Source organism: Sparus aurata, chromosome 21, assembly GCF_900880675.1.
Source record: "Sparus aurata chromosome 21, fSpaAur1.1, whole genome shotgun sequence".
NCBI classification, from domain to species: Eukaryota; Metazoa; Chordata; class Actinopteri; order Spariformes; family Sparidae; genus Sparus; species Sparus aurata.
This window is the reverse complement of record NC_044207.1, coordinates 13,251,748-13,264,676: the sequence shown is the minus strand read 5'-3', so window position 1 is coordinate 13,264,676 and position 12,929 is coordinate 13,251,748. Positions and strand designations below refer to the sequence as shown.

At 40.2% G+C, this 12,929-nt stretch overlaps 2 protein-coding genes across 2 annotated transcripts; both read left to right on the top strand.

Moving 5' to 3' along the window:
• The first annotated feature begins 178 nt into the window (after nt 1-178).
• On the top strand, nt 179-8,371 carry cnn2 (calponin 2). The gene is made up of 7 exons (XM_030402523.1): nt 179-347; nt 3,604-3,725; nt 3,834-3,900; nt 4,369-4,506; nt 4,604-4,720; nt 5,385-5,531; nt 6,943-8,371. Exons 1-7 carry the CDS (start codon nt 294-296, stop codon nt 7,246-7,248), a joined length of 951 nt encoding a protein of 316 aa, XP_030258383.1. The 5' UTR covers nt 179-293; the 3' UTR covers nt 7,249-8,371.
• Nucleotides 8,372-9,939: 1,568 nt separating this feature from the next.
• rps15 (ribosomal protein S15) lies at nt 9,940-12,449 on the top strand. The gene is made up of 4 exons (XM_030402876.1): nt 9,940-10,028; nt 10,456-10,541; nt 10,909-11,143; nt 12,293-12,449. The coding sequence occupies exons 1-4, from the start codon at nt 10,026-10,028 to the stop codon at nt 12,404-12,406; spliced, it is 438 nt and encodes a 145-aa protein (XP_030258736.1). The 5' UTR covers nt 9,940-10,025; the 3' UTR covers nt 12,407-12,449.
• The last annotated feature ends 480 nt before the right edge of the window (nt 12,450-12,929 follow it).

The following is a 12,929-nucleotide window of genomic DNA, read 5'->3' as shown; positions in this document are numbered from 1 at the left end:
ACAAATACCTGCTGTCGCCTGTACGTTGCCTTTCCAGACTTCTGCACCGCTGTCGCTGACCCTGCTGCTCTGCTGCACCTTCAGCAGCAGGGATCCATCTTGACTGTGACTCGACACTCTTTGGTCGAAACCGTGGGAGCGCTCTAATTGGCGGCTGTAAAAGAGAAAGGAAGTATTTAGCTCACTCCGTTCTCATTGGAAGAGAAAGTCGGAGATAATTTAGCGCAGATTTTATCCTCGAGCCAGTGTGTTTTTTTCCTCCACGCAAACAACAAAGTCACCGCTCTTTCACGATGTCCTTTAACAAGGGTCCTGCCTTCGGACTAACAGCGGAGGTGAAAAACAAGGTAGGTGTAAATTTCTTTCAAAAAAAATAAAAATAATAATAATTAAAGTAACTGAACTTTTCCCCGTCACCATCCACCCATTGTGCTTTTCTCCGAACGTCACCTGGCCTCCATTTTGATATGCGTGCCCAGGTTTAAAGGTAGTCGGGAGGGGATGGAGGAACAGTGATTTAAAAGTGCTTAAACAGACTTTATAATCAGTTTTTATAATCATCTTAAAAGTTTTCTTGCGTGTGAATACGTCACAAAGTACCTATCCACCTTTTCAGACCGGTGTTCACCGGAGAACAGACTCTCCTGGGCGCGAGACAAACTTAAAATCAGACTATGGGCGTTGTCCTTCTTGGCAAAGTAGTTTGTCGTTGTGGCACAAACTGTTATCCCCGTTTCTAGAGGTTTCTACCGCCCGTGCAGCGTGTTGCCCGGCCTTGTGCCCCCTATTAGCCAATAATGTAATTCACCTATTAGTGGCTGGGTTGGACGACATCCATCCACATTATCGGCCGTGCTTGAGTGTGTTTTTTTTTTTTTTTTTTTATTGCTTCGTATGAAGTGCAAGAATAGTTTCCTCCGTCCTCCCCTGCGGTCTCACGAATGTCCCCTTGTTTCAACTTCTCTTCGCTGAAATCCTGTCAATCTGTGCAGGGACAGCTTTACATCTCACCCTGCACAATGAGCCTTTGTTGAAGGTGAAGTTTACACAGATTGAACTGACCCCAGTTCAGTAATGTGTAACTTCTAGAGTGCAGGCCTCGATGAGTATAGAGCACCTTGTTTATTTGGGCTGATCTCTGTGCACACGGATCCACTTAAAATACCAGGACAGATGCTGGAGATAACTGTCCCGAACACTTCATGTACCTGCATAACCTTGACAACTTAGCCTTTTTATTTTGAATGATATAAATGTGTTGTCACTGTGTAATATCACAGGATGTTGGCCACCATTTTTCTCGTCTGCTTTTTCTCAATAAATATAATTCAAGTTGCAAATGATTTGCCATGGACATATCAAGGTTTGGCTCACTTTCCTCCCCGATACATGTCTCTTTAACACACCTTCATGTGGTGCACTTCTTTTTTCAACTGCATTCCTCAGCACAGGAGACAAAGGGTCACATCCCCTCCCCAAATCACTACAGAACAACATGTGCCGGACATAAAGAATCCACGTAGATTTCCTCCTTCTATTGCCAGTGAAGTCCTTGAATAGAGGGACTGGGGGGGGGGTGACGAGATGCTGATTTCAGTGGTATTTCCTGCCATCAGTGACGCAGCCTTTACCATGAAATCTGAGGCATTGAAGGATTTACACTCCTCCACGCCCTCCTCCTCCCTTTTTATTTTCCTGTAGAAAATCTGCACCAGCAAGCATCTCAGAAGTTCAGACGGTGAACTCAAAGTTAACTAGCTGCAATACTCTTTCTTGAGCCTAACCAAGGTCTCCGTATTCATTCATTGGATCAACAGGCACAGTTGTGTGCTCTCGCTGCTTTCATTCAGCTCTTTAATCCAACCACTGTAAGGCCAAATTCCTTGCGTTCAGCTTGTCTCCGTAAATTACATCTGTAGGATTCTTTGCGGGCAATTAAAATAGCCAGTGTTGTTTTTAATATGGGGATAACCGAATGAAGGAAATGTAATTAGAAGACAGACATTCTTTCGAGTACAACCAGCTGTGAGGCAACTGCAGCCAACCTCTATGTATATTGTAGGTTGAGCTCTGCGGTGCAGTCTCTCATTGCCCTTGGGACAGAGAGGGATTGTTAGCGGCTTCTGAGTTTGCACGCAGCTCCCTCAGTTAACACCTTGTCCTTCAGCAGACCAGAAGAAAATCTATACCTGTTTCTGTTTGAGCCACTGACTTTGTTTTCTTTTCATTTCTGCTCTCTAGTTTGTCCCACAACAGACTTGGCTTTTTGTTTACATGACCATAATGGCCCCATTCAGAGCCAGAGAAACGTGTCTCTCACACTTCTGTCAGCAGTCCAATAAGAAAACCCAAACCCTTGTTAATCTAAGTAGCACCTCGACATTGACAAACTCACCATAAAGTCAATCTTTGTGCCATGTTAAGCCTCTTAAAACGCTCCCTCCCCTTTTCAGCAATGGCCTTCCTGTGTTTCCGGGCAGAATGTAGCAGTTTACCAAACTGTGTGTGTGTGTGTGTGTAAGTGTGTAAGAGGTGATGTCAGTGTCACCTTTTTTATTATGAATGTCAAAACCCACTCTGTAGACACTGCATACACTCATCAATGTGAAATTCAGCAGTGACCATGAAATATGATAACATGCCGTCATAATATTAATACACAATGTGTTATTATGACATTGTTACAAATGCAGTTTCAGTTAGCGGTTTATGTGGGATGTGTTTGTGTGAGTGAGAGGTCAAAGGGAGAAGGAGGATAGGAGTAGGATTTATTATCTGATGACCAAAAAAAAAAAATTGCGACAAACTATGAATCAATGAATTGAGGTTGTCAAAAGTATGGATGCATTTACGATGCCACATACTTAAACAGATACATTATTGGCATTCCGAAGTATTCAAAGTACTAAAGCCATATAGAAACAAAAGATCTAAGATCAGATTTTCCAGCCAAGGCTGCGCAGGGGGTTCAGATGAACTGAAATCATGAATCACGAAATTAAAAATGATCCTATTGGCGCGCAGGTTGTCGAGTGGTTAGAGCGCATGCCACATAAGCAGCCGACCCCGGTTCGATTCCGGCCGGAGGTCCTTTGCTGCATGTCACATCCCCCTCTTTCTCCCATATTTCCTATCTGTCTACTGCTTAATAAAGGTGTCTATGCCAGAAAAAAATCTTAAATTTAAAAAAAAAAAAAAAAAAAAAAAATGATCCTATTATGTGTGCCTCAGATTTTTATCATCTTTTTGCGTTGGTATCAAAAGAGGTATCCAGTATTGTTTTCTCTATCCACTTTTAAAATTCTGGTATTGTGACATTTTTATGACTACATTGACCGGTTGTAATTAGACCTTGACTTATACTGATAACTGGGTTGGAAGTAAAATAATTCAGTATTGATATGTCAGCCAATATAAACACATCTTTGCAATGATCCATCAGAAGTGGTTATCAAAACACTTGTGACAGGGGCAGGTAATTTACAGTTAAAAGCAACATTAAGTAGAAATTGGCATTTCCTCGTGATTTATTGCCCCTCACAGTTTGAGCATGTGTGTGTGTGTACATATACGTGTGACCTTTTGATCTCTTCACCTGAACAGATTGCACAGAAGTACGACCCTCAAAAAGAAGAGGAGCTGAGGATCTGGATCGAAGACATCACTGGCAAGAGCATTGGCCCTGACTTCCAGAAGGGCTTGAAGGATGGAGTCATCCTGTGCGAGTAAGCAGTGCTTCAGAACACCGTACTTTGATGGCCTTGATCATCCATTGTAATTATGTACTATGGTTTGGATCCGTAATATATATACCCTCTTTTTTTTTCTCTCAGACTTATCAACACACTTGCACCAAATTCTGTGAGGAAGATCAACCACTCGGCACTGAACTGGCATCAGGTGAGCTGGATGATGACGCATGTTTTTAATCAATGGCGGGTGTGTCAAAATGAGCGTCTAATTTTTGCACATAGTTGGAGACTTGCATTTGTACATAGCTAACAAATAGCAGCAGACAAGATGTTCCTGTGCTGTTGCATTGTGCTTTTCTGTAAGTTAGGATGTCAGCACACTGAATCACGTTTGTTCAAGGGTTAAACTCATGTTGCAGGCTTGTTTTGCTTTTACAGCCACTGCTTTAGAGCTGGTTTCTAAAACTGGTTTATTTCCCAAGGTGGAACCTGTCACAGTGGAAAAAAAAAAAAAACACTCCCTCTATTGAAGATGGCTGAACGTTGCAAATACAAACTGTTATTACGGCCACAGGACTGCTTGTTCTTAAAAGGGGCATTTAAGATTAGAGAGATAATCACATAGATCCTGTGCACACACTGTTGTTGATCATGTTTGAAATTGGTGTGGTCACAGCTGGAGAACCTGACGAACTTCATCAAAGCCACCACAACATATGGCCTGAAGCCTCATGACATCTTCGAAGCCAATGACCTGTTTGAGAACGGCAACATGACGCAGGTCCAAACAGCGCTGCTCGCACTCGCAAACATGGTGAGACTTGAAAAAAACCCTTTACACGGAGTGATGTTTTCCAATCAAGAAAGTAAACTTCTTTTTTATGACAACCTTTAATACTCTCATCTCTCAGGCCAAGACCAAGGGCATCCAGTCTCGGGTGGACATCGGGGTCAAGTACGCAGACAAGCAGGAGAGGGTGTTTGATGAAGAGAAGATGAAGGCTGGACAGTGTGTTATTGGACTGCAGGTATACGTAGTTTTGTGTTTAGTTGCTGTTTCAATGAACGGTAGGGTTTAAAATATAAGGAGTCAGCGGCAGTTCAGTTTTGTTTCAGACTTTCAGTGAACACTGAATGCTATGTTTACTTTAGCACAATGATATGTGTCCGGACAGGTCTGAAACTCAAAATGTGAGGACAGTTGCCATTAAAGTAAAACAAAAAAGAAAAGAGTTGTTATTCAGCAAAACAAGTTTCAGCCCATCATCTTGCCGTTGTAGCTGTATCTGAGGCATGTTGCATTCTTGAGGAGCTGATCTCGATACTGCGAGTAAGAAACTATTGTGAAACTGATGATCTCATGTCAAGCGTGGCATACTTGCCTGGAAGAGCTGCTCATCGTTCCCAGTGCAGACTGAAGCCTCTGTTTGTTTGTTGTTTCTGTCACGAGGAAGGTGTCAGGTTCGATATGTGGGCTACTTAAACAATCAGGGCAACTCGCCTTACAACTTATTGTTTGCGCTGTAGACATAGCTGATGGACACTTTAAAGTATGTGTGCCAACTGTCATGAATATATCACTGATGTTCGTGTTTGAAAATGAGCATTACAGTAATATTATGCAACAGCTTGTTGCAGTGTGTGGGTTTAAAAGCAACTTTTGTATTTAAGCTTTTATGTTTATGTCTTCAGATGGGGACCAACAAGTGTGCCAGCCAGGCAGGTATGAACGCTTACGGCACCAGGAGGCACTTATATGACCCCAAAAATCAAGTCCAGACCCCCTTGGACAACACAACCATCAGCCTACAAATGGGAACCAACAAGGGAGCAAGCCAGGTACTGAACACATTCTCATCTTCTCATAAATCCAACATTATAGGACTTCAGTTGGAAATAAGCCTCAGGGCATCACTTATTCCCGGAGCTTCCTGTCATGTTTAGTCTTGTAGAAAGCCGTAAACTCCACAAACTGGGTTTTAGTTTGTTAACTCTGAGCTGAGAGAAACTTAAGATTTTCACTTCAAGAAGGAGAGGTCCTGTTACTATTATAACTTGCTCTGTGAACATGACCTGCTCTCTGGCAGGTTTTCTTCAACATGCACTGAATTTTTTCTCGGTCTCCTCCCTCTTACAAAACCAGACATGCCAGTTTATTTCATCATTGATTCCGTCCATATCAAAGTGAAAATCATTATAAAGCTGCCAACATGTAGGATCAATGAGTCACAATGAAATGGGTTATCTACAAATCTACAGTTATTTAACCTTGATGCCTTATTTAAGTGCATATCAGATATTAAACTTACAATCATATCTCTGTCTTTGATCTGTTTATTTCTTTGTCAACTATATCTTTCATCTTGAGTTGCTGGCCCCGGTTGTGTTTCGTCCTTGTCAGATTTAAGCTGAACAACACTGAATACAACTTGATGATATTAACTTACTGACACTTCCCGGCTCTTGCTCAGGCTCTTTTTTGAGATAAATAAATGCACAGTCATGCATTATTATCAATTCAGCTTTATTTATATAGTACTTAAGCACTGTGTGCTGTTAACACACAACACAGTTGATCCAGAGAGCAAAAACAAAACTAAATAATAAAAGGAAACAAACGCAAGAAAGGACATTATATAAGAAAATTCTACAATTTACTACAGCAAGAAATGCTATAGTAAATTGTAGTACTGGCAATCAATTCACCATGCACAAGCTTAACAAACTTTTATCAGCTTTTCTGAAACCAAACACTCAATGCTGTGCTGTAAATTGCATAATTTTACTTATAGTACGTTTTGTAGCTGCCCTTACAAAGTGCAAACTGTCGGAGGCAGTACACATAAAGTTGTGATGTATTACTGTGTTATAACATTGCACCTTGAACGTTGACCCTCCACTTCGTGCAGCAATAGTATATTAATGTATTGTATGATTTAATTATACAAAGGAAATACAAACTATGCAGTACTAAAACTTCAATGTGCTGTCATCTCTCTGCTCTTGCTAGGCTGCTCTGTCAATGTGACAAATCTTCAGAGGCAGAGAAGATTGTTGGACACAATAGCCATAAACAGCATGCTGGCTGCATTTCTGCATACAGCATTCAACGTACTAGTTACTTGGACGTACTAAATCCTTTTCTGATATATTAAATAGTATGGTAGTGTGGGTGTCCATCTAAGCTTTTTTCAACTCAGATTTCGACTCAGTCATTTCTTATTTTCTTTTTTCTGTGTCTCTACCACAGGCTGGGATGACTGCTCCAGGGACACGGCGTGCCATTTACGACCAGAAGCTGTGCACAGACAAGTGTGACAACAGCACCATGTCCCTGCAGATGGGCTACAGCCGCGGAGCCAACCAGAGCGGGCAGAACTTCGGCCTGGGACGACAGATATTTGACGCCAAGTACTGTCCTCAGCCTGGAGAGGTTCCAGATGATCAAAATGGGGAAGGCGTTGCCTGCAACTACATCCCAGATTACCAAGACGAGGGTTACCAAGGTTACCAGGAAGAAGAGCAGGTGTACCAAGAGGATGGGACAGATTACTAGGAGGAGGAAAGGAGGGAGATGAGGAAGGGAAAGAGGTTGCATGAAAGAGGGATCCTCCAGGCAGGCGGTTTATTTTTATATCCATGGGATGTGGCACCGTTTCCTGGGTCATATCCTTTTGAGTATTGTATGAAATCGTTTTCTTACCCCTATTTGTGCAAGACCAATGTTACACATATCATGATGAACTGTAGTTCTGTGATTTTATATTTAAAGTGACCACAAAAGCCAGTCTTTTTGGCTTGGTTAGTTTTCTATTCCAGGGATGTTTTTATTAATGTGCCAAAACCCCTTTATTCTCTTTTTGCCTTTTTTTTTTTTTTGCTGACTTGTAAGTTACATTCAAGGGAGATCCTCAGATTTTTGTAAGGGCAACATGAAATGAAATTAAAAGTGAAACATTAGGGATTTTTTTTTTTATAGAGGAAGTGCATCTTATTGCATTTTTGCAACGTTTTGAATACAACACCCCTGCTTGTTTGTGTGTTAAAGCTGTATCATCTGTGTCAACAACATAATTCCCGTGAATGAGAATGTGCATTTGTTTTTTATTTCTACAGTATCGTCTTCATTCCTTCAGTATTGGTCATTTTCGCTTGTTCAGGCAGATAAGGAAACAAAATTTAATTTTTATTTTTTTAGAACAAATCAGTTGTACCTTTTTTACATTCCGTCTTTTCTCTCTCTCATTTCAGTTTTCTTTCCTTTTTTTTCTTAACGGATGAAATATGTCCTTTGTTTGCATAACCAGACCAACTGGAGTTAGCTTGTTTTCTTTGGATTAAAGTCGGTGGGGGAGGATAAAATAATACTCAAGTGAAGTTTTGAACATTCCAAGCAAGAATACTTGATTCTTTTTTGTCAGTGAACAATGTTAAAGTAAATCATTCTTAAGTATTGGCTGAAATGCGAAACCAATCCTACAATTACATTTGATCATTTTTATTTATGCACATTTGTGATTTTTAAATGGGGATTGTTTTGTACTTTGAATAACATTTGTATTGGACTATACTTCTTTTTCCTCTGGAATATTCTCTCTGCCATTTGGAAAAAGCAATGTTTGAATTGAGAAGTTTGTGTTTGTGAATACGGTGTAATAAAAATGTGTATTCATGATGTATTCATGTGTTGATTTGGTTTGTGAAAAGACTGACGTTTGGCACAGAAGGCAAGCATGTGAGAGGTGCAGCGTAGCATTGTTTAAGTGTCAAGAAAATTCAGTAAGTGCATAAAGCATCTTTATAAGCTCTTTAAATAAAGACAAACTAGTTGACCAGAGATGATTAAATAAACAGGAAGTGTTATGAAACATCACATCTTAGTGAAGCTCACAAGCCGCATTATTACAACATTGCTGTATACTGCTGTATAATACTGAACGCTTTTCTTAGGAAACAGACACGTGGTATGTTTAAAAAAGGTTACTTCAACAGAGAAAATGTTCTCACTAAAATGTAGATAGTTTGGGTTTTTATCACCCAGATTTTAAAATGCGTATATCTGAAACGTTTTCCTCCACTCTAAAATAACATTTTATTTGAAGCGCTGAACATTTACACTCACAATGTTTTGAGATGTGTTTTAAGAAACAGAACAGACTCAAATCGCATTACTGAGTTTTGCAAACAAGTATAGCTACATCAAATTACAGTTGTAGTATAAGCTGGGTTGTTAACATTTTTAAATACTGCAGTCCAAAATTCAAAACATGAAATAATCTGAATCTATTTCAGAGATGAATGTTACAGCAAAATTTAAAGAACACATACACTACTGGAGGAATAAACATTATATACATTATATATATCTTGTATTAGGAGGCAGGTTGGATCTCTCAAAACCTGAGTAACTGAATGGCTAACTACCAATAGAGGAAGTGAGAACATGTATGGTATTTCTGCAATTGAGTGAAGTGACTTTTAAGTTCCTAACAAGGAGCTGACATGTGGAAAAGATGTTCTGCTTCATTCTTGCTCATTCCATGCTCATTGTGAAGCTGCAGGGGATCAGACTCTTAAAGCACAATGTCAAATAATGAAAAACTTGACATGAGAAATTGTAGCAGAAATAGAAAAACATTCCATAACACATGCTCCATAAACTACACGGGTATCCCAAAATGTAAATTAGGATATAACTGAGGACTGAATATCTGCGAACCTTTGACCTCTAAACAATGACACAACACAAAATCGTTTTGAAATTATAATCATTTCTATTTTTTTTCTTTTAGATTTTCATTCTTTAAATAGAAATATGTTTGTAATCTTGTTAGTACAATGTTAATCTGAAATGTATCTCTTATAAGAAAAGAAGTAAAAGTGTTCTTAGTTACAGCGTTTACATATTTGAAGTACAAATACCAATATAACAATGTAAAAGTACTCCATTACAAGTAATAGAACTACATTCAATATTTTACTAAGGCATCAAGACTAAAAGTGCAAAGTGTGTAAGGAGCATTTTATTCTGTGGCTGGAGATGATTAGACTTTTCCTTCCGGTCACGTTAAGAGAAGACATATCTATTTGGTGGAGCATGTTAAACTCACGCTGTGTTACATCAAAATGCACTGAAAGGATAATAAAAAGGGACACGTTGGTAAGAAACTTGACACTGCACAGAAAGTGGAGTTTCTTTAGAACAACACCTCCATCTGCTGTTCAGAGTGGGGCCTGACGCCGGAAGACACTACCGGATGTTTCGCTGAAATCGCGCGATATCAGGCCCGACGAGACTTGTGTCCGATCTTTTCCCCCGGAACATCAGGCAAGATGGTAGGTGTTTCACCAAACGAGAGACTTGTCAAAATGTAATCTACTTGCATCAGAGCTCTTCATGAACTGAATCAGATAGCTGTCGATATCATCCGACAGTAACAAACATTCGCTGAGCGTTCAGTAGAGAATCGTTGCTTAAAATGTCAGATAAGTCTCTGTTTATAAAGGCTTCACTAGCCTGAGCTGTGGGTTAGCTGTGGCTAAGCTAACCCGGTGGTTCAACTTAGTCTGTCCCATTAACAAAATATGGTACGTCTTGTTCATGTACACGGTGGCCCGAGCGGGGGTTAATGGGCTGTTCTCTAAGTTAAAACCTAACCATTAATGTTGAACTTGTTTTTTGTTGAAGCATTTGTGCAGCAATGTACTGAGTGCTAACTGTATAAGCTACACTCTGACCTGGAATGATGTCCCTCTCTTTTAGGCGGATACCGAGATTAAGAAGAAGCGTACCTTCAGGAAGTTCACCTACAGAGGTGTGGACCTGGACCAGCTTCTGGACATGTCCTAGTAAGTGAATGTGATGGTGAATGATGCTGCATGGTTGTCAGCTGATGCTTGTGTAACGTTACTGTATTTTAATAAAATTTGTTATCAAGCTGAAATCCTGTTTACAAAATAAAGAGTCATCCAGCCATTTCATTTAATACTCATCCTGCATAAGGATGTTTTGTTGTGGCTCTAAATTGGGTTAAGCTTTCAGTCCATAAAATTAGATGTAAAGAATTTGAGGTAAAAGGTTAACAAATGAAGCGGTAACATGTGCTTGACAATAAAAAAGCTATTGTGCTGTACTACGAGACTGCATTTTACAGAGAACTCATTGCAAAGATACCCCGGGCCTTCATTGACACCACTGTCCTCTCTACCTTCGTAGTGAGCAGCTGATGCAGCTCTACTGTGCCCGCCAGAGGAGGAGGCTGAACCGTGGCCTTCGCCGCAAGCAGCAGTCCCTCCTGAAGCGCCTGCGTAAGGCAAAGAAAGAGGCTCCCCCCATGGAGAAACCAGAGGTGGTGAAGACCCACCTGAGGGACATGGTCATCCTGCCTGAGATGGTCGGGTCCATGGTTGGAGTGTACAACGGCAAGACTTTCAACCAGGTTGAAATCAAGGTGAGGTGCCATTTGTCAGGTGGGAGGGTGGGTGTATGAGTACATTGAAACCTCACCCATGGCCAGTCACATTCCTGCGAAGGAGTGTGAATTGGAGCCCCAACAATGGTGGCCAATGTAGAACTGTGTAAGCATGAATTTTCTGTACAGAGCACAGTCAGAGGTCATGCTACCAATGCATGCAGGAAATAAAAAGTTCCAACGGCAGAGTTACACTACATTTGGCAAAAATTTTAAAAGGTGATTTTGTGAGTTGTCAGTGTGTGTCGTCATATCGCTGTCATGTCAGGTGTGTTAGATGAACTTGGGAAGGTGTATCTTTTTCCGACTTGGAATTGACTCGACTGGTTGCTCAATTGCACCTTTCCCTATTAGTCATCCGTAATTTGTTCGAGTACAGTTGTATGAAGCAAGAGCCATTGTCTCTTATAATGGCATAGCAGTAGGTAAAAGGTAAAGCTGTGAAAACATTATCTTTAGTTGAGAGTGCTCTATTAGGTATCAGGAACATTTGATGAGCGTAGATTGTGAAGATAAATCTACATTTTGGAAAATTGATGCATCACTTCAAACATTGATGGACATCTTTGGAGCTGACAGAATTGTTGATACTCAAGTTGTTATAGCGCCAACTTGCATCGGGCAAATTCTGAGTTGCTCCTATGTTTGGAACTTGCCTGTGTATGTCACAATCTGCAGTGTTCTTTGTTTTTTTTTCAACCATACCTACTTGAGTTTTCCACTTTTGTGGGGGGGTAAAAAATGTGAAGGAAAATGTGCCACCTCATCATGTAAAAGACAACCCACAGTATGCAACATGTATGAACCCTTTTAAGACATCAGATTTATTATATAGGTCATATGCTTAAGTAGGATGGTACTGACAACACTAAACAGTGTAATGGCTGAGGTGGTGTAGGCAACTGGCTACCTCTAGAGCACACTGACCCTTAACTCATCCAGTCAGTCGCACTAATTAAAGCTTCCAACTGTTGATGCTCACAATTTCAGAGCTGCCTAAAGTGTAAAGTTTGCATTGACTATCGTCAGACCCGCGGTTATGATTAGCAACTACATTACTGTTCATGCAGCTCCGAATGTATGTGGGGGCATTGATCATGTACACTAACTTGTTTCTTCTTTCCACAGCCTGAGATGTGCGGTCACTACCTGGGCGAGTTCTCCATCACCTACAAGCCAGTCAAGCACGGTCGCCCTGGTATTGGAGCCACACATTCTTCTCGTTTCATCCCTCTGAAGTAGAATGGCTGTATTTGTATAAATAAAAAATGGTTGCTCCACAAAACAATGTCTTCTTTGCTTTCTTCAACATAATGTATGAGAAATAAATTGCTTGGATAGGGTAATAATCATTAAGCTTGAGCTGATGATTTTTAAAGGATGATGATTACCAGTATGGGTAGCTTTGAGATGACTGAGAAAATAGAATAGGTTTTTGTATTGTAAAAGTGGCGATAAATACTGAGAAACCTGACTGTTCACCAATTACTTTCATCTTACAACACATTCGGAGAGATGCAAAGAATGAATAAAATCATAAATGTAATGACTCACGTGTGTATTCACGACATTGGATTGAACACTGGTTTGAGAAAATAGTGAATCTGGTCATTTACGAGTCATACTTGTAACCTTTTTTTTGTTGATAATCTCCGTATTTAATGTAAATGAGATTAATTTTACGTGTCGAACATGTTTGTTCGAAGACTCAAGTTTGATGTGAAGCGCATTAAAAAAAGGTTTTATATAAATGCATAAGGAACAG

What these genes read in the sequence shown, in the direction of transcription:
- cnn2 (XM_030402523.1), top strand. Translation starts at nt 294, where the DNA reads ATGTCCTTTAACAAGGGTCCTGCCTTCGGACTAACAGCGGAGGTGAAA. An exon ending in AGTGTGTTATTGGACTGCAG is followed by an intron (nt 4,721 to 5,384) that starts GTATACGTAGTT and finishes TTATGTCTTCAG; the next exon opens with ATGGGGACCAACAAGTGTGC. An exon ending in CCAACAAGGGAGCAAGCCAG is followed by an intron (nt 5,532 to 6,942) that starts GTACTGAACACA and finishes TCTCTACCACAG; the next exon opens with GCTGGGATGACTGCTCCAGG.
- rps15 (XM_030402876.1), top strand. An exon ending in CAGCTTCTGGACATGTCCTA is followed by an intron (nt 10,542 to 10,908) that starts GTAAGTGAATGT and finishes CTACCTTCGTAG; the next exon opens with TGAGCAGCTGATGCAGCTCT. An exon ending in TCAACCAGGTTGAAATCAAG is followed by an intron (nt 11,144 to 12,292) that starts GTGAGGTGCCAT and finishes TTCTTTCCACAG; the next exon opens with CCTGAGATGTGCGGTCACTA.